Source organism: Hypomesus nipponensis, chromosome 22 (assembly GCF_054491055.1).
Source record: "Hypomesus nipponensis isolate SF chromosome 22, ASM5449105v1, whole genome shotgun sequence".
Taxonomy (NCBI): Eukaryota; Metazoa; Chordata; class Actinopteri; order Osmeriformes; family Osmeridae; genus Hypomesus; species Hypomesus nipponensis.
In genome coordinates, this window is record NC_140382.1 from 10,894,577 (window position 1) to 10,918,088 (window position 23,512).

A 23,512-nucleotide genomic window follows, 5' to 3' on the forward strand; every position below is an offset into this window, starting at 1 on the left:
GTGAGACAGGAGTACTTACTGCATCCCAAACTCCAGAGCTGGGGGCTGGAAGCGCAGTGACCTTCCATTCTCCCGGGCATATGAAGAAGAGCTGGAAAAAGAGAGGGGGGGGGGGGAGAAAACATTCAGCATTTGATCACTCAAAGAACTTCAAAAGGGAATTTGAATACCAAATTACAAGAGAGCGAGGTGAGAAGACAAACACGGATTTAGCATAATTAGCATGCTCAGCAGGGACAAGTTCAACCACACGACACAAGCCGCCAAACCGGAACCACTAATACCTCTGGCGGCTCCTCAAAATGCTGACTATCCTGCTTAACAACACCACTGGAGTCAGGGGGAGGCCAGAACACGTCTCGCTCGTAACAGGGAGGGGTGAAACAGCAACAGCAGACGAATATGATGGAGGGTGGGTGTCAGAGATGATGAATTAAGGAGATTAAATGAAAGCCCCTTGTTCAATTTCACACAGTTCTGTGAGGGACCTCAAGTGGAAGGAGTCAGAAGACCATTAAAACAGAGCCGGGCCACGCCGTGAGACACGGGAGACCTCTGAAAGCTCTCTGAGGTGTGTTCAATTTTAGAACGGAGGGCAGAATAAGCATCTGGCTCTTTCAAAACCTATATTGTGGGATCTAGGATATCTGGCATCTGGATCTCCAGAGATCTCTCAGGATCTAGACATCTTGTGGGTTACCGGTAGTCTGAAAACTGAAACAGGTGTCACAGACAAAACTAAGCACAATACTTTAGGGAACACTGACTCACGTAAAGGTCATTTCAAGCCTACCCCCAAATGTCTGTCTACTGGCATAACATTTGCTGCTTAGTTTGCAGACTTCACTGCACTGTGAGTAAGAGACAACCCCCTCCAATGACAAGCCACACTGTAACAACCGGAAGTGGTGGGACTGGAGCATGGACCTGACAGCTTTTCAAAAGTTGCTGTGGTTTGTCTCGGACAGCAAAACCATGAGTGTTGCAGAACCATGTTTGTCTCGCTTTACTGCAATGAGGCCAAAGCATGCACTATTATTGCTTCAACACCAAGACATTGCTCCAATTTACACCCCTTGCATAAGAAAGAGGCAACTGAGAGAGCACCTTTTGGTGTTAGAGGTATTTGAAACACAATGTGGGGCTGATCTATGAACGCTGACATACTTTAAAAGGTCTAGACACCTTCAAAAAGCCTTCGTGGGAGGAAGCATGTACTTGAGGTTACAGTCAAAGAGAAACGGTTCCATTCCAGGGCTTTCTCAATTTCTCTCTCACACACACGATAACTGGTATGAGGTCACTGATGGCCCCCTGCTGCAGCAACGTGTCGGTCATGGTGGCAGTGTGTGTGACATCCTGGTGTGTGTGTGTGTGTGTGTGTGTGTGTGTGTGTGTGTGTGTGTGTGTGTGTGTGTGTGTGTGTGTGTGTGTGTGTGTGTAAAAATAGGATCTGCTTCTGTTGACAGATGGGAAGGCTGACACAGCTGGATGTTTGAGGCTGGGTACGTAAGCAAACAGGACCTCCACATTAATTTGTCAGATCAGTAACATGACATTCCTGTAAGGTCCTGTAAGGACATGTCACCTGTGGGAGTCCTCAACACACTTTCTTCCCATGGGGAAAATTAGTTAATCCCACTAATTGAGAAGCAGTGTTTCCACACTGGGATATACCAACTACTGGATTGCAAAGGGGGGTTGGGAGCGGTTTCTCACTGTTAAAGTCAGTGCCAACTGTGGTTGCCTTGTCCAGGATTTCAGCAGGTCATCTCTACACTACTTAAACACCCAGTAAGTGGTGAAGAGTAGAGTAGAAAAAAGGAGTAAAGAGTATAAATAGAATAATGGAGATTGAATGGAAGAAGGCAGAAAGTGGGAGGACAGAGAAAGAAAAAAAAGAGAGAGACAGAGAGAGGCTGAGATTTACTGCAGAGAACAGGACAAAACGTGCTGTCTCTTGATGAGCCCACAGGCCTCTATGATGACTGTGCAGGTACTGGGTGTTTCCCTGAGGTGAATCTCACAGTAGATGTGGAACACTGCTCCTTCCCTTTCTACCTCTTGTGCTCTTCATTGTCATTCATTGAGTCAAAGACGTCTTCATCTCCAGGACCCCAGAGTCTCACTGTCACTGAGATGTGGTCCTCCAGTCTATGCATCCAAGCAATTGATGGTGGGTGAGTGGTTATGAGTAGACTGTGTGTCCCCACACACACACTTTAACTGCAGGGGTGATTATTCACATTACAAACTACCCCTCATACCAGTCACCGCCAGCAAACTGCCACCTCCACTTATAGCATTCTAGGATCTGCGTCGCCAGGCGAGCTAGCGGGGCTCAAGGCCACCAGCAATGTGTGGTGGTGGGGGTAAAAAAAGACAACAGAAGGGGGGGGGGGGGGGGAGTGGATGGCATGGAGAGTTCATGCTCGGGCCAGAACACTGGGCGAATATTAGGAGCAAATGAGATGTAGGCTGTTCTAAACTATTAAAGGAAACTTGTACAATTGGATAAACCGCTTCCACAGTAGCACGCACATCAGTGGTACACAAAAGCACCGCGTCTCTAATCCTGTTCCTATCTAGGAAGGAGATACAGCTCCATAAATCGCAGTGAGCAAGAAAAACGTAATTGTCTCGTGCTTGTAATATCACCAAATGCAAGTGTGTAGTTTGTAAAACAGTAAACTTTAAAACGTGTCTTGTACTGGAGAGCCCACATGCCTCTGTAGGGAAATAGCTGAGCTGCCGTATTTGAATAAAAAGAATATACAAAGAAATGTATGAAATTTAAAAATTTAAAACAGGAAGTATACATGATAAGGAAACAAAAAACAGGAAGTAGGCATGACAGGACAACTAACATTCAGAAGAGAGAAAGAACGTGAGAGAGAAATGCCCTACAAATATTTGACTTCCTGTTTTGAGTTGTACAGGAAGTAGGCTAGAAGTCCCTTTAACTGAGGGGGAAGGGCTTTGGTCAGTATATGGTTTAAATCTAACGTCTTTCCAACGTAAAACACCCAGCTAACAGACAGATGCTACAGACTGTTCTCTGCTAGTGTAGCAGGTGTGTAGCAAGGCTGGATTATAATAAGTGAGAGGCACCAGCAGCCTTGTCATGGATAACAGGAGGGTGTCAACTTATGCTGAGACATTAAGGCCCTGCGCTGTGGATGGTGTCATAAGTTACTTCAGGCCTGCGACCAATGAAATACCCAAGTACGCAATCTATTACGCATTCAACTTTTCAAACCCTTACAGTGTCTACAAAATGGAAAGAATATTGTAGCCATAGGAAAACCGATTTGTTCTCCATAACCTCACAGCTCAGCCTCCAAGTTTGAGAGTGAGGCTGGGAGATGTTGACAGCTCCCTGGAGAGTGTCCAGGTGTCTCTTCTGTTCTGTGCTCCATTGACCTGCCTCTAAAGGGGAAGATAAACTCTGACTCAAACTGAGTGCGATGGCTAATTAGCCGAGCGAGTTTAGGAGAAAAGAAAAAAAAGACAAAAAGAAAAACAAGGGACAGAGGAGAGCGTCTTAAATAATCTGCGGTGAGGCAAAGCTAAAGTGGAAACTGTAGATTATAGTCTGAAAGATGCAGCCTGAGCACTAGTTATTAGCTTGCCCCCCTGGTTTCCCCTGTTAAGTGTGTGGCGGTGAGACAAAAGGATTTTTTGGGCTCAAGATGAAGATGAGTGTCTGGGGAATACAAGGTGAGGACGAGCTCATTATATTCAGGAAACCAGTATTGTTCACATCTCATCCGCAATTGTGCTAACATCATCATATTCATATGACATCACCTAAACATAGGCCTAAAGGTCAAGGCCAACGACACATGGAAGCAGGAGAATAGCTATAATAGGAAGGGGGAGTAAATAAAACGGAATCAGAAAGGGTTTGACCATTCATACCAACAATAACACTAAAGTAACATCTGGGCTTGTACCTGAATGTACAAGTTGGACTCTCCCAATTCTCATGACTTCTATTCGAGCGCCGCTACTCTGCCCTGCAGATCAGAGTAAACATCAAGTCTGCATGCAGTGAGATGAGCAATAAGGGAAGCTTGACGACAGCTACAGGGAGAGGTTGGGAGAGAGGGAGGGAGTGAGGGAGTGGGCGTAGAACTAGCAGGAGGTGTGAAAATGTGCACTCCCTCACCACTCATCTGTCAGCTTTGCAGTGGGACATTGCTCATCACTGATTAATGGCGAGGGGAGAAAGAGAGACCTGGGGAGAGAATGGAGGAGAGAAAAGGAAGAGAGAGAGTGATGGAGCAATGGCAGCAAAAAGATGGATGAAAGCAACAACCGAAGCAGAAGACGTCCCCACCGAGGAGGAGCCAAGCAATACAGATTCAAGAAGTGGGCGATGAGGGAGAAGAGGGGAAAGGAGTAAAAGGATCAAAAGAAAGGATGAAAATGGGAGCCAGAATACTGTGAATGAGAACGCCTAAACGGGTGCTTCTGGACTCCTCCCTCAGATGCGCTAGTCCTACAACTCCTACACACAACCTTATTCAGCCAAACATAGCTCTTCTTGTTTTATAAGAGGGGTGAGAAGAGGGGGGGGGGGAGAGAGAGATAAAGGTTTCCACCTGCCCAAATCCTTCACACACATGCAGTGTTGAGAAAGAGCCACATTTCACACACAATATCATCAATGCCCTCCACTGACTTCAAGTCATGTAGCTGACACCAATTCTAAACATGGCACAACCGTTTCAGAAGCACTGCTTGCCAGAATCAAAAGCAGGAACTCACTGCGATAGCCCACACTGGACGACCAAATGACCCATGGCTAAAGCCAGTGCACCAAACAGTAGCCATTGACCCTAGCTGCCTGGGAGAAAATGTGTTCTCTCTATTATGTAATAGTTGATTTCTCTTTCTGTATTATGCAATACAGTTGATTTCTTATTCTATCCCTCTCCTTTTCTTTGTCAATAGAACCGCTAGTTATTTATACCTCGTTAGATAATATTAAGCCCTTCCCTGCTCACTCAAGTGGACGAGAAGTGTGTGTGTGTGCGCGTGTTTGGTTCAAAAGGTCAATGAGGTTCTTTCCCTCGGTCGGAGAAAACTGCCGTGACAGAGCCATCTGTGTGTAGACGCCTGACTGGGACGCTGCCTGACAGCTGATATGATTTGATTCTGAAAAGGAGTTGGGCTGGATCAAACTCACCAATGTTAGTGTGGCCAACAGGGGACTGGTTTTCCTCCAGTGACCCACTGCCTCAACCTCCCACTAAACCCTCCCCCTCAACCTCCCCCCTTTTCTCATGAACTTTGGAGGAAAAAAAAAAGAGAGAACTTCTACAGTCAACACAACGTGCAAAAGAGGCAGGAAAAAAAAGGATGCTTGTTTTGGTACTGCTACAAACTCTGTGTGACTGAACGCCCTTCGTATCTCGCAAACACCTCAAGTCAGCTGCTCTTATGTTTGTTTGCAGAAGGAGTGGTTGAGCCTTTACCACGAGCTGAGTATTTCTGTTGAACAAAGAATGACAGCCCCTGAAGAAACGGGCCGCTCCTCGGGGGGGGGGGGGGGGGGGGGGGGGGGGGGGCGAGCACAGATCCCCGGGCCCCTGACCGACGACCATGGCGTCCAAATACAGCGTCAGCTGAACCTTTTGCTCTAAAACTTACCTCAGACAACACACCAGCGATGACCTCATTCGTATCATTTCCCTAGATAAACATGCTCCCAAAGAGCAGAGGAAACTGAGAGAAGGTCAACTGCTCTCTACAGTTTTCAGCGCTACTCTGCTCTCAAACACAAATGACTACAATTTTCATTTAGCAGACACTTCCAACGCAACTTACTGCAGGGGATGGGAACCTGCAACCTCTTGATCTGCAGTCAAATACTACCACTGAGCTATGCCTATCCATGGCGGCCTGGTCAGTAGTGTCAATCATAGGCCTGGGTGCCATAGCAACATGCAACAGGTGAATTATTAAATAAGTCGCTTACTGAGTCATTCATTCACCCTATTGTGGCGTCGGCAACCCGAGGCAAGATGTGTAGCTCTCTTCAACAGGCTTGTGACTACCTGCTCTACTGTAGAAGCTGTTAGATGCTTGGATGTATTTCTGCTATGGAGTGACGGAATGGTGTAACACATTCAAAGTGTGCCGTTATACTCAGTCTCACCTTCCTCATTGTGTGTGTGTGTGTGTGTGTGCGCACATATGTATTTGTGTGTGGGCGCATGACAGACAAAGAAGTAGCCCCCATCTACCAAAATGCTTTTCCTTTCAATGTCCTCTCCCCCCACCCCCACCTCACATGCATGTCTGCAAAGAAACACACAGAGCAAGACAAAACACACACACACGCACACTCCACAACCACCTACTTAGTGGCTCCTCATCATGTGTCTGCTGATGCTATAGCTGCTTTTCAAAGCTTTGTGTGCTATGCAGAAAGGCATGGTTCCTCTCATGTTATGAGTCCTTGTCTAAAGATTCCTGCATTATTTAACATTACATTACATTTAGTCTTTTAGCAGACGCTCTTATCCAGAGCGACTTACAGTAAGTACAGGGACATTCCCCCGAGGCAAGTAGGGTGAAGTGCCTTGCCTAAGGACACAACGTCATTTGGCACGTCAATCAAACTGGCGGCCTTCAGATTACTAGCCCGATTCCCTAACCGTTCAGCCACCTGACTCATCCATACACATCCCTTACTCCCTCTCAATGTTCTCATCCATACATATCCCTTACTTGAGCATGACATCTAAGCTCTAAACTGTATAACTGATAAGAACAATACTAATGCACAGCATAAACACTATTCCATGTGACACACGCATGCCGTTGCATGACTGAAGACCACCAGCAATATGGTATCTTGGTCTGTTGATGATTCATTGAGTGTGTGTGTGTGGGCAGTGCACTAACAGGTAGATTTGCTAAGTATTCTCTCACTGCTACAGAGCGAATGAAGAAGAGAGGAAAAATTGGACAAATAGAGAAAGGGGGGATGGATAGGAGGTCATTGGCCTGCTTCCTATCTCCAGGCCACTGTTGTCTGCAGGCGGGAGGAGACCGATGGCAACCCAGCCAAGAGGCTGATAACCCAGGCACGAGAGTTCAGTCAATAAGGAACATGCTAGCATCCAGTTAGCTCACAAGACTTACTGATGAGCTAACTGGAGACTAGCAAAACACAGCATATTAAGTCAAATATGTACTTTTGTACTAGCATTAAGGAGTGTTGCACTCCTTACGTAGTAGTATAGTGTAAAAATTGAGGTTGCCATTTTGGCTAAATGTAGGCCTCAAATTATACAATGACTCACTGATATGACCCATTATACAATGACTGTTTGTGTGTCTAGTAACTCTTAACCACCCACAAGTTTTGTTGTGAAATGACAACATTTAAGAAGACGTTCTGTACAGAAAAACAAAACCAGAACAAATGTTTTGCGGTTACATTTTTGGGGTTGGAAGAAAAGACAATGGTGGGTAAGATGTTAACTTGATACAGGCCTTTACCCTCCCCCTACAGACAAGTTCAACCATTTTAGGGCTTAGAAAAAGTGCTGTTGGAGACATCACTGCACTTTAGTAACAGGTTGAATACACAGTGGGCTGGGGCTCTGAAAATGTGTGTGCTTGTGACAGTGTAAAGGCTTTTAAAGGAAGCTGACACTAAACAGCCACAGAAGTCAGTCATAAGCTGGCAGCCTCTGAGGATCCAAAGAGCACGAAGATGGGAGGGGGGGCGGGGTTGGGGTAGGGGGCTCATTGTAAAATCTTTAACACTTATTGTTATGAAAACAGGCCTTCTCTGGCCTAGAATAATTCAAATAATCCACGAGTAGTTTGAGTAAAGTGAGACAATGAAGAGCTACTGGCTGTATCTATTAGGAAGATGCAAGACTGAAACTAAAAACGAGGAACTTCATAGGAGACTTTTACTCGTTCATTTCTCACTGTCTGGTCCTGTGGATGCCATGGCAATTCATCTACACTGCTGTCAGAGCCACTATCAACACATTCGCCTTGAGTTCTGGAAATCAAGTTTCTGTACTGTAACTAACTTACTGTTTGTGTGGAAATTCACCATACTTTTCCGATATGTGTTTGAAAGAGCAGACAGTTTAGTCGACTGAAACAAGCCAGACACCATAGACCTCCCCTCCATTTTCTTTCAAGGAGTTCTAAAATTAGTCTGGAATGTAGTACTGTGCTTCTCTCTCGCTCTCACTTCTTTCCCCTCTCTTCTCTTCTTATACACACCCCCACACACTTACACCAACATAAACAACACACATATGGAGAACAAAGTTCCTCTCTGGACCGAGATTCACTGAGCTTTATCACTCCAAACAGCTGAACATGCATTCATACTATGTCGTGTATATGACATGAAGGACCCTTATGTCCATCCTTCAGCTTTTGTGATGAGTTGACACCATCTTCACAGTGTGCAATCAGACGTTTTCTTCCACTATATACATCTGCACCTTCTCCCGTCTTCCACTCTGTTGTCATAATATGAAACGCAACCCCACAGTTACCAACCTTCTACAGGATGTTCACAACCCAGCTCACCTACCTCCCCACACTCTCGTCTTGCACTATTTTCTTGTCTGTCTGTCAACTGCTCTTTCCACATGAGCATGGCCAGCGTTGTGCTTTTTGATCACAAAGAAAAATGAATCCCTCTGTTGTGCTTTCTCTCACTTGACAGTCACAAGGGCAGGTATGCACGTGTGAAAAAGAAAATAGGCTTTTCTCTGGCTCCCTTTTCCTCAAGAGACCAGGTGTGATGTCTTACCTTTCTTCCAGCGGAAGACTGTCGGTTCGTCGCTCTTCTACCAGCTGTGAAGATAAACAAATGAGCCGTTTAAATCTTCATAAAACAACTTAATGCGATCTACTGTAGATGTCTCTACACACAAAAGCTATTTTGTTTAACAAATAAACATCAATATGTGTGCAACAACACAACGGTCATCCTTTGTATTTCAGACTTCTATTGTCACGTTTTTCTACCTAATGATCATTTGGCCCACTTTAGCATTTAATAGTGATTCATTAAGGGTGTTCTGCAGTTTAGGGTTTAGTCTGTCAAGCAGCTTAAATAAATGTAACTTAAAGTAGCTTGTTTCTTTGTTTCCGTGTGTCTATTGTCTTAGTGTTGCATGATCACAGGTGAACAATACTAATATCCTAAATTGAACATAGTCTTGGGAAAAGTGTGTGCCTATCAACAGACATAACTATCACAAGCAGCAGTAGAGTACAGTATTAGGTGTGGGATGTTCCAAAACATTTTATTCATTTAGCAGACACTCTTTCCCAAGAACATCACAGATCAGAAATGCATTGTTCTGGTGGTTGGAGTACACCTGTACATATATTACTAAGCACTGTGCAACAACAACACCTCAAGTACAGTGCAACAACAGCTCAACTATAATATGAGATAGTGCAGTGCAGTGCAACACAACATAACATCTTATCATATCCCCTCAAGAACAGTTTTGTGGCTGCTGTCTGTCACGAGACAGTACGGTGACATTCTGCAGTTTGCTGTGACACTTCTGCAGTCTGTTGCAAGAACTGTTCACCTGCTAGTGGCAGCTTGCAATGAGCAGAGCTTAAACCAGAGCTACCTTGCAGCCTTTTCTCTTAACGTCCTGGATAGAGCATGGCTTCTTGAAACTACATGGCCATGCCAACATTGGCAATATGCTTGGTATAGTATTTGCTTTTTTTCTCTCTTTACATCTGGATGGAGAATGCTATTAAGTGTTTCCCCACAGAAAACTTCTGGATATGAAATATCAACATAGTGATTTATGACATCTTGATGAACCAGTTTTACATTTCAGTATAGGTGAGACATTTACTAGTGGTAAAAAAGGATACATATCTTTATGTTGAGTACATTCTCCACCCAATACTCTAACATCAATATCAGTGCTGGAGGATTATATAAACCACACACACATATGCGCACACTGCAGCCCTGTTCCAATCGAGAAGGCCTCCCTGTGAGTCAGTCCTATCTGAACCTGACACACCCTTGATTGCCAAAAGTTTGTCTGTGGACAGGCAAGGTGGGACACATGCAGGGTGGAGGTAACCAAAATTAAACAAAACTGCTGTTTTGCAGCAATATTAATATTTAATATTTTAATCTGACAAATGGAAAAGCCAACAAACTACTTACTATTAGATGACTAGTTTTACCCACATACACAAATATGCCTTAATTTAACATTTACTCAAGATTGGTTGTTTTCATTTAGTTTCAAAAGGATGGCAAGTGGTATAGAACACTTAATATAACAGCAGTGCCCAGTTTGTGCCATCAGATCACTTCTATTAATGTGGTCTATGAGTCAGCAGACTTCGCTGATAAGATGAGGAAAAACATTGAACTACTGTGCTACTGCTTTTGAGTGTGCATGTGTGTGTTCTCCAGGTTACATAACTCCTCAAACATTGCTGCAATGTACAGTGCAGGCTCCTATAAATGCAAAGCATACCGCAGTTCTGACAATGCATGGCTTGAAATTCGGAGAATCTAGGAATGATAGCAAACCATCAAGGTATGACAGACTAGGCACAAGTCATAATTAATGCAAAAGGTTTTGTGACATTTGCATTTTCCTAGCATGATTTATATGTCGCATTACATTTCTAACAGCATTCCAATTGTGCAGTGACTGCCTATAACAACCCCTTATCTCGTAAATGGACATTATGTACAGACTCAGAGCATGGAACAACGGGCCACATGGCATTGTATATAGCAGGTGGCTCAGCCCTGGCAGCTTCTTCCCGCCTCGCTCTGGGTTCTCCTAGCAAGGGCCATCAATTCACGTTAAGAGCAACAAAAGATGCAACCGATAATCTGAATTGTACAGATAGAATTGTGCAGGTAGAACATGTATGGGGATCTAGAGTGAATGTCACCGTCGGGTTTAAAGGTTCCACGGCACGTGTAAAACTGGAGCCAAAATCGTAAACAATGGGGCGATCTGGCACGTATAGTGAGGATGGGTGACTCATTGGTAACGGAACGGACATTTAAAAGGCGTCCCGAAACGATCGTTTTAAAAAATTGTATTTACCTGAACTGGGACTAATGGATCAGTCTCTTCTGCTTGCCAGACCTCGACCACGCTAGAGGACATTTGACTCAGGGCTAGAAGAGGAGAGGTGGAGAAACAGCAGAGTACACTGTCAAATAGATCACCTTCACTCTCTGTCAACACACTGAAAACTAGACACTGTCTATTGATGAAAAAATTATAGTAATCCGTTTTACAAACCATGTATACCATAAACAAGAGCGTTTATCAACCCGTAAAAACGTAAACTTATGGAAAGGTAGACAAATGGGTGTATTCGTCTAACTTGGTAGCTCGGGTTAGCTTTCCGAGCTAAACACATGTACGCAGAAGTCGCCTAAACGTTAACGAGGGTAGCCCAATTGCGTAATGTAATATTTCTATGTATATCCAGTTTAAAAAATGAACATAACTGTGTGCGTATATTAAAGCGAAGTTCTCTTTGTAACGCGACACTTCCGAAATATGGCTTGCTTATGAACAGGAAACTCCACTGTAGGAAAAAAAATTCTCGTTGTAGAAGGGCGATTAAAAAAATATGTGTATCATAACTAGACGTGCATACATGCTTAGGCCTACTTCAATTACAATAATCTTAGGCATTCATGTACAAGTCATGTTTGTCCATAATACACTGGTGGCACAATACAGTAGCAATGCTGTATTAGCACAGACTTGTCTTCCCTGTCAACTTGCGGTAGCAACACTGGTAGTTCCAGTCGACATTTTCGCCACGGTCTCAATAACTGAAGAAAATGCATGTTTCCAGACCTTGTAGCTGAGCCCCTCCGTGCTGAACGCAAGGCAGAAGTAGCTGTAGAATTCCGAATAGTATATTAATCCACGTTTTCCTGTGACATTGGCTGCCTTGCTGGATATCCCGTAGCCCCGCCATGCTGCTCTGTTAAAGCAGCCTGCCTGGCTTGTGTTCGCTACGCTTAGCTTTCTCTGTCTCTTCTAAAGAAGAAAACCCTACCTCTATCTCCCTCCCCGTTCCTTGCCCTCTTTCTCGCTGTGTCAAAGGAGTATGCGCCGACTATAGCCAAGTCGTTGCATTGGCTTTCCTGCACGAGCATTTACAAGCTTTGACTTACAACATGAATGACATGAACGTGACAAACCCTTTGCAGAAAACAAGTCAACCCATGTGGTTATATGTTTCCCTATCCAAGTACTGAATACATTTGCTGATAATAAATTACATGAACGTATCCTGCATTCTGTGGGCCTTCTGCTAGGCCCACAGGTAGGTTAGGTAGGGACAATAAATTGAGATAAACAAAATTACATTTAAGAAACATTTCAATCCGTTTCAGTGGGATATGTGCAACGGTACAGAGAATCACAGTATAACGCCAACAAAATAATATAAATTAGGCCTACCACAGCAGCAGGCTTTAACTCATCAGAGGGCACATCGCTACTTCAAACATGTAAACTGCAAACCCTAATAACAATATTGTGCGATATTTAATATTCTGTGATAAATTATCATACATCCCATTGATCATGGTTTTGCAGTAAACCATGACTCACTCACACTCAACTTCCAACTTTTTCATGGGCGTGTAACTGAGTTCGAGGGCTTGGGAGTTGGCACAGATCACCTATCAAAGACGAGTCGTAGTCTGTTCTAAAAAAGCAGGTTAACGCATGAACGACACCCGCATACCTAGCTGTGGGCGTGTTTCAAACACTGCTAATGTTTACCTTACGGCTCAGCTTGACTATATTTTGTACAGTGTTTTGTGTTCGTTTTGTCACTGCAACAGTTGTGCAGTTGACACAATTTTGTGGAATGCTTAACTTAGGTGGTCAAAACTGAGAATGAGCTGTGTAATAACAGCCCTTTTAAAATCTCTGTTTAATAGTATTATTATTATAATAAAATATTGTTCATCTAATTCATTGTTACATCAATGTAGAGTGGTTTTGTGCAATATATGTTATTCCAAAAGTAGAAATAAGACATTGATACACATGTAGCCATCAATAGACATTCAGGATGAAGCCAGACATGTAGGCCACCATCTCTGAGCAAAATTAGGAAATGAATGTCCAGTGACCTATGTGTCCATACCTGCCAGTATCTGACAAACAGACAAATATTTGACCAATAAATATACAATACAGAACAACACAAAAAATATATTGGTGGACTACTGCCCAGCAATAACCCCCTGGTATGTTTCAGTTTCTGCAGGAATTGTTAGAAAGGCAAGGAGCCGCTTCCCCTTTGTAAGAAATATTCTGGTGCAGAAAGAAGGTGAAAGATGATGTGCTCACAGGCGAACAAGGGCATGTTTGTTGATTGTTTGTATATAAACTACAAGACAAGGCAACACCAACAGATTATTAACAATACAAAAAAAATATAGAAAAGTAACAACAGAACTTTATTGAAACGATCGTCAAGCTACATCAAGATACAAGAACTCTTCACCAACTCAAATACTCAATAAAAGTAAATGTTAATATATCTATATTCTTCCCTATACATTTTTCAAAAGATACCCCACAAAAGCGCCAGGCCCATGTTTGCCTCTCTCCTTCATTATCAATCCCAGAGTACCTCTTGTTGCTTCGGACGTCCGTAGACTAATTCATACATCAAACAAGGCTGGCCGGCCCAGGTGCTACAGAGACTGACGTAACCTGCCCTAGAGCCTTTTCTCTGGCTGTAGGTACAAAGGAATAGGCAAAATATAATAATTAGTATTGTCATTAGCATATGGATAAGCTTAAGTAGATCGATTAATTAATATTGAAGTTACTGTTCTAAAAAAATGTGCACTGCTGTTTGATGTGCCCTTTACAAATGTTGAGTGTGTCATGTGTTCCAATGAGAGAACGTGAATCTTGTGTGCTTGAGTGTGCCAATAAGTGTGAATGTGGGTGTTTGTGTGTTTGTTTGCTTACTTGTGTGTATGGGTGTTTGTGTGTGGGCACCCTGGCTACCTGTCTCTCTCACACACACACACACACACACACACACACACTCAGACACACACACTCCGTCAACAACTCTGGCCTCTCGGTTTCCACATAAACAGGTGTCCCAAAAGTCAGGCAGTCCATGCACTCCTTTCAAAGAGCCCCCCGCTGGGGTCAGAGGTTAGCACAGCGCCTTCTCCAGTGTCACACCAGCAGCATTTACACCTGTGAAAGCCTGAGCCTAGCTCCAAATGACTCCCAAGCCAAGCACTACAAACAGAAAGCAAAACCTTACCAGAATAAGGGCCTGGCCGCTGATTGGCTGAAAATCATAAACTTTTCATTACAGCTTGAGTGGACGACACAACTGTTCAAACTAGAACAATGATTTTAGAGTTAATGGTGTGCATTGGGGATTGAACTATACACAGATAAAGAGATGGTAGTTGTTAGTCCATGTAGTCAAAGTCCTCAGGAATCCCGAAGGCTTTGTCGATTCGGCTGTCATCAAAACTAAACTTTCTCTTGGCCCAGGACTTGATGGCAAATACATTATCTGAGGAGAAATTAACAGTAATTACCACAACTGTGACACTGTAACTACACAGTTACCTATACACAAAAGTCACTTCCATCTATGACATGCCATAGAGAGCAGTGAGACCAGCAGACAAGCAGTGTGATTGCAAATTTGAGTGACGTTACCCAGAACAATACTAACAAACACACCTAACAACACTGGAACGACACCATGTGTTGGAACAAGGGGTGGAGAGAGAGGTGTGCATGCGACTGAGAGTGGAGAGGGGTGTGCATGCGACTGAGAGATAGAAAAAAGTGTGTGTCGGTGAGTGTGTCCAGGCATGGAAAAAAGACTGTAAGCCTGTGACCACTTGAGAGTAACAGGGAAAGTGTGTGTGTCTGCTCAACCAGTGTTAAAGGGGTCCTAGATTAGAGCGAGTTATAAACTGAAACATGATAGTGACGTTAATGTGTGTGTAAACTCTGACCCTGCTCTTCCTCTAAATACCACTTTAACCCCCGCCCTCTGCAATCACCCAAAGGCCAGCCATCACCAGGGTTACCCCAGGGGTCATTTGGCACATGGAGAGTAGCCTGGGTATCGTATGCTAGTAAGTAAGGCATGTTTAAAAGGCAAAGGGCTTGTGGTAGGATTTGACTGTTGGATTTGGTTGGTGGTTTCTGTGTCAAGCTTTGGAGGGGGGAGGGGGGGGGGACATTTTGGTATGTTAGTGTGCATGCGTGTGCATGTTTCCTTTAACCTCTGTAAAGTTGACTCATTCTAACCTATGTCCAAATACAGTCTTGCAGACAGGTTACACAACATCAGTAGTGCGTGAGGTGTGTACGCGCCTGTCAGTCAAAGTGTGCGTTGATTTGACTCACCGGTCCACCTGGAAACGGCCTCCTTCGCAGTGACGTTGGACTTCTCTGCAAGATAAAGAAGAGAACAGCCGTGTTGGTAGGAAACAGCATGTCTACGATGCTAGCAATCCAGGCTTCACTCCACTGTGTACACTGCGGTCTGTTGTCGTGTATGCGGGGGAGTGTGTCTGGAAGGACTCACTGCTTACAACAGGCTTCAACGCTGCTCTGCCAAGCCTATTCATCAGCTGCCACCACCCCCCCCGCCACCCCCCACCCACATACCAATTAAATTACAAAGTGGAGCGTAACTTGGTGTGGCCCATCCATTACAGGCGCTCTCTGGATGGAACAGGCTCCGGGAGATGGCAGGTCAATGTGCTCTCACACCAACACAGTGCCCATCGCACACGCGTGGCGGAGACGAGACCGAGAGAAGGGAGCTTGATAATGAAACAAAGAGAGAAGGAGGGGGAGAGAGAGGGATGGGAAGAGAGAAGGGGGGAGAGCGGGACGGAAAGAGAGAGGGGGGGAGAAAAAGAGCGAAAGAGAGAGGGGGAGAGAGAGGGATGGGAAGAGAGAGGGGGGGAGAGCGGGACGGAAAGAGTGAGGGGGAGAGAGAGGGATGGGAAGAGAGAAGGGGGGAGAGCGGGACGGAAAGAGAGAGGGGGAGAGAGAGGGATGGGAAGAGAGAAGGGGGGAGAGCGGGACGGAAAGAGAGAGGGGGGGGAGGAACAGAGTGACAGAGAGAGAGAGAGAAATAGGGACTGAAAGAGAGAGGGAGGGAAGAGAGAGAGAGAGGCGTAGGCAGGCATCGTTCACACTTGGCAGAGAGGCATAGAAGCGGCGGCCAGGCTGAACGAGGGGCTGGCAGGCGCAGCAACTGCTGCTGAAATCGGAGTCACTCCACATCTATGTGAAAATCAGAAGAGGAAAGCCGCTCTGGGATCAGATTTAGCTGCTACAGAATCTGACCCCAGTATTTAGAGGTAGGAGGGACTGGTCCTGGACCAGCCGAACATAGGGTGACATTTACAGTACCATGTGACCATGACTGTGCCTGTGAAACGCAAAATCAGTCCTGCGATGTGATTTTGGTTTCTCCCTTGACACTTGGTTGGACAACATGGGTTTAAGATCAAACCCCAACTAAACCCAAAACCTCAAACTAGCTTGCCCCAAATCCTTTAGAACTCCTGTAAATGTGTTGATGGCCTTGTCTGGGCGTCGATCAGTGTTGAGTCCAGAAAAACGCAACTCTGAGGAAGGAAGCAGCCTGTGGTCTTATGACACCTCATAGGATGGAGACCAACACTACCTTTAGATGAGCACTATCCTAGTCCAACTTTAAAACATGAACCCAGCACAGCAGTTATATGGCTGGCCAACACTAATTAAAGGTGGGCCTATAAGTGTGTGTGCTCGCATGTGTGTGCGTTTGTACATGTGTGCTGTGTTTCCATATAGAATATGCATGTTTGAGCGAGTGTATCTGTCTCTGTTGCTGAGATAAGATTGGCGTTGCCTGGTTACTTGAGCAGGTTCAGACAAGCTGTGTTGTGCATCAAACATGGTGGAAGCTGCAGCTAGCCAGCCAGCCACAAATAAACCAACAGAGATGGACTCAGGCTCATTCCCTCATGTCAGCTTTCAAATAAGGCAGTTCAGCTCCTAGGATGACCAGCAGCCACAGCATGGAAGATGGCTTCTAAGTGGGAGTCCAGAGAGAAGGGTTCAAGTGGGGGAAGGGAAGGGGGGAAAAAAAGGGTTTCTAAAGGTCAGACATGCAAACAGGTCAGGGGTAAAAAAGGTGTGAACGATACAGTGAACCCCGACCCTCTAGGGGGGGCCCGGGGCAACGCATCAATCTAGTGCACTTTGAGAGCAAAATTAAGAGGCTAGCTCCATGTAGAAAACCTCTCCCCCTGATTGGCTGTGAGGTTTAGGCATTAGGAGTAATTGGTTCCAGAGCCAGTTTTAAAGTTACGAAGCACAGGTAAAATGCTGCGTTGGCCAAGGCCACGACCCCCCCCCCCCCCCCCAAAAAAAAATTCTCATCGGAAAAAGGGAGTCTCACCTAAAGGTGAAGGGTTTGCATGCCTGAAAGGTTCATCTTAACATTGTGGATGTCTGTGTTCGGTATGTGTGTGTGTATGTACGCACTCAGCTCCTCAATCACTTCCGGGTCACACTCTCGGTACTTGTCCAGTTCAGCCTTCAGCTGGGCGTGCTCCTGCCTCAACTCCTGCAGCTGCTTCAGCAGAGCAGCCCGCTCCTCCTGCACACACACAAACGCACACACACACACAGCAGAATGCATCAGACTTTGGGGCAGAATCTCAGCGTCAGAGCGAAGGTGGAGGAGGATCATGAGTACTTGTCTTGCGTGCGTGCGTGGGGGTGTGTGCGTGCGTGCAGAAGCACCTACTGTGTCCTGTCGTCCTATTTTGGCTTTCTCCCCAGCCTGCTGGAGAGTCTCTCTGCGTGTCTTGGCCTCAGAATGCTTCAGTAAAAAGGAAACAGAAGAATGAACAAACAAAATGACACGATCCATCCACACAATGGTGTGTGGATTTGATAAGTAGTCCTTTAGCTTTCAGCCCCCCACCCTCTACAAAAGAAAATCGACCACCCATAAAAATCAGTTCATCCTGAGACAACAAACAGAAAGAGGCACATGTTCCTTTCTTGGTTGCTCAGGCATCCTCTGGGCTCATTCTGATGACATCACCTCCACAGCCAACTAAGGCACAGAGTGTTTCAGTTCCGGCCGCAGGGGTCAATCTACTTTGAATTTCCATTTGTCAGTAAAACATTGGTCAGTAAATCCGGAAAACTATTTGAGTCATATATGGTACTGTATTCACGAGGATCCATCACCCGTTACTGTTAGTCTGTGTTTCCACAGTGGTAGCCCAGACCAAAACATGACAGAATAACGGCAGGTGGGTAAATTGTCTCCCAAGCAGTTTCCCCTTCTAGGGTTTGTTATTACAGGCTGCTCAGCAGGACCCTGATGACAGAGCCATCCCATCTCCCTCCTCTGTGTGTGAGTGCGTGCACCTGACCGCATGGAACCAGCATCAGACCGTCACCGATAGCAACCAGGCCTTCTTTCACTCCCCTGCCCATTGACGGCGGAACATTCGCCGACCAGAAACGGTGTCTTCAACGCCTCCAGTCCGCTGCCAGTACCGGCAGAAAGTGGGTCACCGTGGGAGAGGGGGGAGGAGCTAACGAGAGGGTCGGCAACCGTTCCGAACAACATCGATCGTGGTCGGCGCCCACTACGAGCCGCCGTGTGCCAACGTTCGCTGATGGCAGAGCCAGATCGAGATCATCGGGCGAGCCAACAGGATGTGGCACCTGTGGTACCTGTTAAACAAGCTACACGGGCTTCGCCAACCAACCAAAAACCAGAAAAAAATGATTTGTTTTTGTCTAGCAGCGGGGTTGCAGCTTACGTCTGTCTTCATTAGGAGGTTCGAGGCTCTCACATTTTTCGCTGGCTCCAGCCTTCTCCAAATGACTCATTACCCCAAAACAATAATAGTTTGACGCAACACTCGAGTTTCGTGCGGGGCTCATGTACATGTTGCGCAAGGACAGTCTTGGAGAAGGCGTCATAACAAGCCTGTAGTACACAACATGAGGAACTCGCATACCTATATCCTTATCAGAGACAGTCAATATGAGAGTACTGTTGTGGAACTGTAGTACAATGTGGGCCTTACAGTAAACTAGTGGGATATACATGATGGTGAGTCATCAGGAACAGGATATGCATCACTGGCCCTGCAAAAACGCATGTTTCCTTCTCAGTTCCATGTCTATTCTAAGCCAGCTCTCACTCACTCACTCACTCACTCACTCACTCACTCCTCTGCTATTTGGTTGACTGCTGACAGAACAGAGCTGACAACTATGAATCTCATACCAATGATCATAATATCCGTTTAAGGGCTGGCCACAGCTACTGGTAGTGTGTGTGTGTGTCACCTGTTTGTCCAGCTCGTCCAGGCGGCGCTTGCGTGTGTTCAGTGCCTTACTGGGAAATGCCCAGTAGTAGTTGGAAGTTCCTACCCTCTCACTGTCAACCATGTTGTCATCCACCAGGCTCTGCAGCACATCCTTCACTGACATGGGGGCTGGAGAGAGGGTGGGGGGAGAGAGAGGACGACAGGGAGTGAGAAACAAACAGTGGGAGAGAGAGATGGGGAGGAGGTTGGAAGTATGTTAACTTACTGCATCCTTGCTTCCTGGGGTTAATAAGTACATTGACACGTGCGCACACACACGCGCACACACACAATGCAGGAGAACAGCTAGTTAATGATCCAGATGTGGTCTCTGGGAAAGTATTCTAGCACATCTGTGTCCATTATCCTTTTACACATGTGAGAGTGATATAAGGCAAAACAGTGATAGAGTCTGCTTTCTCCAAAGGGTCTCTATAGTGTGTGTGTGTGCGTGCGTGTGTGTGTGTGTGAGAACGGTCTTCAGAGCTGATGTCCCTCCAGAGGGATGCTGTAAGTGAGGTGTCCTGTGTCTGAAGCTAGCTGGGATAGAGTAATATGATACTCCCTCATGCATACCCAGTCCCTGGACTAGAGAAACCAATGGAGCTGTTCTGTTGTTGTTTGGGTCTGCTCTGGGATGTTTGGGGAAGACACGCGCGAGCACACACACACACACACACACACACACACAGACAGCAGAACAACAGGGAGAACATAAATGAAGCAAATAAGGGGATAACACTCATAATTCTCACTCTCAATTACTCTGTCACCTCCTCCTCACCCACTTCTCCCTACCCTGACTACAGACTGGGGGTGTCCTCCTCACCCACTTCTCCCTACCCTGACTACAGACTGGGGGTGTCCTCCTCACCCACTTCTCCCTACCCTGACTACAGACTGGGGGTGTCCTCCTCACCCACTTCTCCCTACCCTGACTACAGACTGGGGGTGTCCTCCTCACCCACTTCTCCCTACCCTGACTACAGACTGGGGGTGTCCTCCTCACCCACTTCTCCCTACCCTGACTACAGACTGGGGGTGTCCTCCTCACCCACTTCTCCCTACCCTGACTACAGACTGGGGGTGTCCTCCTCACCCACTTCTCCCTACCCTGACTACAGACTGGGGGTGTCCTCCTCACCCACTTCTCCCTACCCTGACTACAGACTGGGGGTGTCCTCCTCACCCACTTCTCCCTACCCTGACTACAGACTGGGGGTGTCCTCCTCACCCACTTCTCCCTACCCTGACTACAGACTGGGGGTGTCCTCCTCACCCACTTCTCCCTACCCTGACTACAGACTGGGGGTGTCCTCCTCACCCACTTCTCCCTACCCTGACTACAGACTGGGGGTGTCCTCCTCACCCACTTCTCCCTACCCTGACTACAGACTGGGGGTGGGGCAGTGGGGGTCTCCCAACATGTGCTTCCAATTGGTGCCCTGGGCAGCCGGATCCAGTTTCCACCAAATTAATGTTGGGCCCGCTGTAAAAAGAGGTCCCTTTAGGGGGCGTCCCAACAGAACGGCGGTCTGGTCCTGTGCACAGGACCCTACATGCACCCCCCCCTCCCCTCCTTCTCACACATCATGTAAGGGTTCATTGTGCATTCAGGGGAATGGCATCTTAGTTGAAGGAGTGCCCTGAGAGACCTAACCCTTTTAACGATGAAATGTCACCCTTGTGAGCACACACAAGCCGGGCCATGCGGCGTTTTAGCCGGCGTCACGTCAACGGGAACGACAACGGCGTGTTACTCGACGCGTCCGCAGACCACAGACAGGAAGAAGAGAACACGGCCACAGGACTGAGGGACGACACCACCTGAATGGAATCAGGCCGAATGTTGGTCATTAAAAAAAATTTACTCTAAGGCGTTCAAAAAATGTGTACACTGCAGCAACCGGACACATTTGGCGTTTCTGAGGAGAACCGAGGCTCCCCGGCATCAAGTGTTAACATCTGACTGAGGAACAGAAATATCTTTTTCTGCAGGTTTCACTCGTAAAACAATTCCCTCACATCTGGTTTGTCTCAATGAATCACTACTCACTTATTCCTTTTGTTTTGGGGGCAATTTTCTCTATGTCTTTCAGCTGAAACACGTCTTTCTGTCAGGGGAGTGTAGAGGGGGGGGGGGGGCAAGGGATGAGAGAAAACAATTAAAATGCATCTGCAATACAACTCTAGTTGTAAAGTAGAAAGCCTGTTCTGCATAGTCACATCATTTGCAGTGTACAGACATGCAGTGGAACGAGATGACCCAGTGTACACTGCGTGCCTAGGACTGGGGGGGATAGACTGAAAACAATCTAATCAGCTATTCTACTAACAAGCTAACATTCAACTGTGCACAGTGCAACAGTACACTGTTCAAAGGACGGGTAACAAGTTCATGAAATAAGGATTGAATACAAAATTCTGTTAAAAAGGTGACATTAGTGAACAACCAGTACAGTAAAGTGCAGTACAGGATCACATTTCCCTGCCAATCCATCTATTCTGTCTTGTAATTAATCTTAAGTAAACAGGTAGGACTATCTGCAAAGTATGTTCTGCTTGAGACATGTAGCCTACTTGTAAAAGCTGTGAAAGGGGAACCTTTAGTATTACTCAGATCAAAAAGGACACAGTTACATAAAATCGATCAAACATAAATAAGATGGAGGCATCTTACATGTAACATAGATGATAATTCAGTAAGCCTCATGGCCTTTTTATATCAAATAGATATAAGAAGAGTGCAATATCTACGATGGAGGGAGGGGGATGTGGATAATATAAGGCAGGGGCACAATGGAAGAAGCAATGAGTGAGTGGGTGGGTGGGTGGGTGTGTGTCACGTGATGTTTTCTTTGGCTCTCAGGTGTTACAGCATACCCTGACATCTGTCACAGATTTCTACTGAAGGAACCCACCCCTGGTTTTCACTTGCAAATTCAAATCTTAAACAAACACACCATGCCTCTGCTTTGATCTAGATTTTACTGGACCTAAAGTAAAGTTAAACATGTCTTAACGAAAATGATTTTCGAGATTCACACTTACCGTTTCGAAGAAAATCTCCATCATCCGTGTCCTCTTCTCCTCCAAACTCAGACCTTTTTTTTTGGACTGACAAAAAGCGAAATCATTTAAATCCACTACACACATACAAAGTGTAGGCACATAATCAGTGTGTGTGTGTGTGTGTGTGTGTGTGTGTGTGTGTGTGTGTGTGTGTGTGTGTTTGTGTGTTTGTGGTAGGCTTCCCAACATGTTTTAGAGTAGACAGTGTGATTTTTTTTGGGGGGTGAAATCTCTGAACCATCCTGCATGGTGTCTGCAGGTGCAAAGTTGATAACTATAGGCCGAGCGTTACAGCAGTACAGGTACAAGGCCAGTGCTAAAAGCTAGTCTAGTAGTTATACCTCCCTCTCTCACCCTAACCCGTTGTTTTTTACTTTAAACCCAAGCTACTGTACTGTGCAGTGTATGTGTTGTTCTTTAAAGTTTGGATGCACTTGCTAACTCCAGGTAGTAATATTTTAAGTGCATAAACATATTTTACAATGTTGCATAAAATGAGCAGCTGCATTATGCTACTAGTATAGCTCCCCTAAACCGTGTTATGCTGGTAATAAACTATTAGCCAACTAACCCTCGCTGGCAAACTGGATATTATTGCTAGAGTTAACAAGCTAACCACTAGCCTACTGACTAGACTATTTGGAACTAAAACTAAAAACAGCAAGACTAGCAAACTTAAACTAGTAGCTTACCTAGCTAACAACAAAGCCAAGACGGTTCAACAATAACTTACCATTTCCAACTCGTTAGGTGTAACACTTTAACTGGCTATATATTTTCGACTGTTATTTACGTCTTTATATTAACGAAGCAAAGGACGCGAAAACATGACAAAGTTCCCGCGCCAAATGAGCTGTCATCAGATGGGGTACGTGCGAGCGAGACCATTCATACACTATGTGGTCATGTGTTGCCCTCATTTGGCCAATAGACAAACTACACAAAACTTCTCAAAGAAGAACTTCATCCTCACGGAGAGCTAAACGT

At 45.7% G+C, this 23,512-nt stretch overlaps 2 protein-coding genes across 3 annotated transcripts in view; both read right to left on the reverse strand.

Moving 5' to 3' along the window:
* The window catches only part of tmem131l (transmembrane 131 like), a 30,095-nt gene extending 17,967 nt beyond the window's left edge, over window positions 1-12,128 (reverse strand). Inside the window, exons 1-4 of one of the 2 annotated variants that reach the window (XM_084686473.1) lie at window positions 11,886-12,128; window positions 11,115-11,188; window positions 8,807-8,850; window positions 20-91 (exon numbers count right to left, since the gene is read on the reverse strand). In XM_084686473.1, coding sequence (XP_084542599.1) covers window positions 20-91; window positions 8,807-8,850; window positions 11,115-11,188; window positions 11,886-12,009 — 314 coding nt within the window. In that variant the 5' untranslated portion in view covers window positions 12,010-12,128. Of the gene's footprint in view, window positions 1-19; window positions 92-8,806; window positions 8,851-11,114; window positions 11,189-11,315; window positions 11,452-11,885 lie in introns of those variants that run through there. The other variant, XM_084686474.1, reaches the window with a different exon arrangement.
* A 1,359-nt stretch (window positions 12,129-13,487) lies between these two features.
* mnd1 (meiotic nuclear divisions 1 homolog (S. cerevisiae)) lies at window positions 13,488-23,414 on the reverse strand. Its single transcript, XM_084686475.1, has 8 exons — window positions 23,259-23,414; window positions 22,505-22,570; window positions 21,510-21,567; window positions 19,434-19,582; window positions 17,863-17,937; window positions 17,598-17,712; window positions 15,456-15,500; window positions 13,488-14,604 (listed from the first exon to the last, which is right to left on the reverse strand). The coding sequence occupies exons 1-8, from the start codon at window positions 23,259-23,261 to the stop codon at window positions 14,498-14,500; spliced, it is 618 nt and encodes a 205-aa protein (XP_084542601.1). The 5' UTR covers window positions 23,262-23,414; the 3' UTR covers window positions 13,488-14,497.
* Window positions 23,415-23,512: the final 98 nt, after the last annotated feature.

Excerpts from the sequence above, each read along its gene's own strand:
- mnd1 (XM_084686475.1), bottom strand. Across the intron at positions 21,568-22,504 it reads TGGAGATTTTCTTCGAAACG|AAAGACGTGTTTCAGCTGAA; the intron begins GTAAGTGTGAAT and ends CTCCCCTGACAG. Across the intron at positions 17,938-19,433 it reads TGGACGAGCTGGACAAACAG|CATTCTGAGGCCAAGACACG; the intron begins GTGACACACACA and ends TTTTTACTGAAG.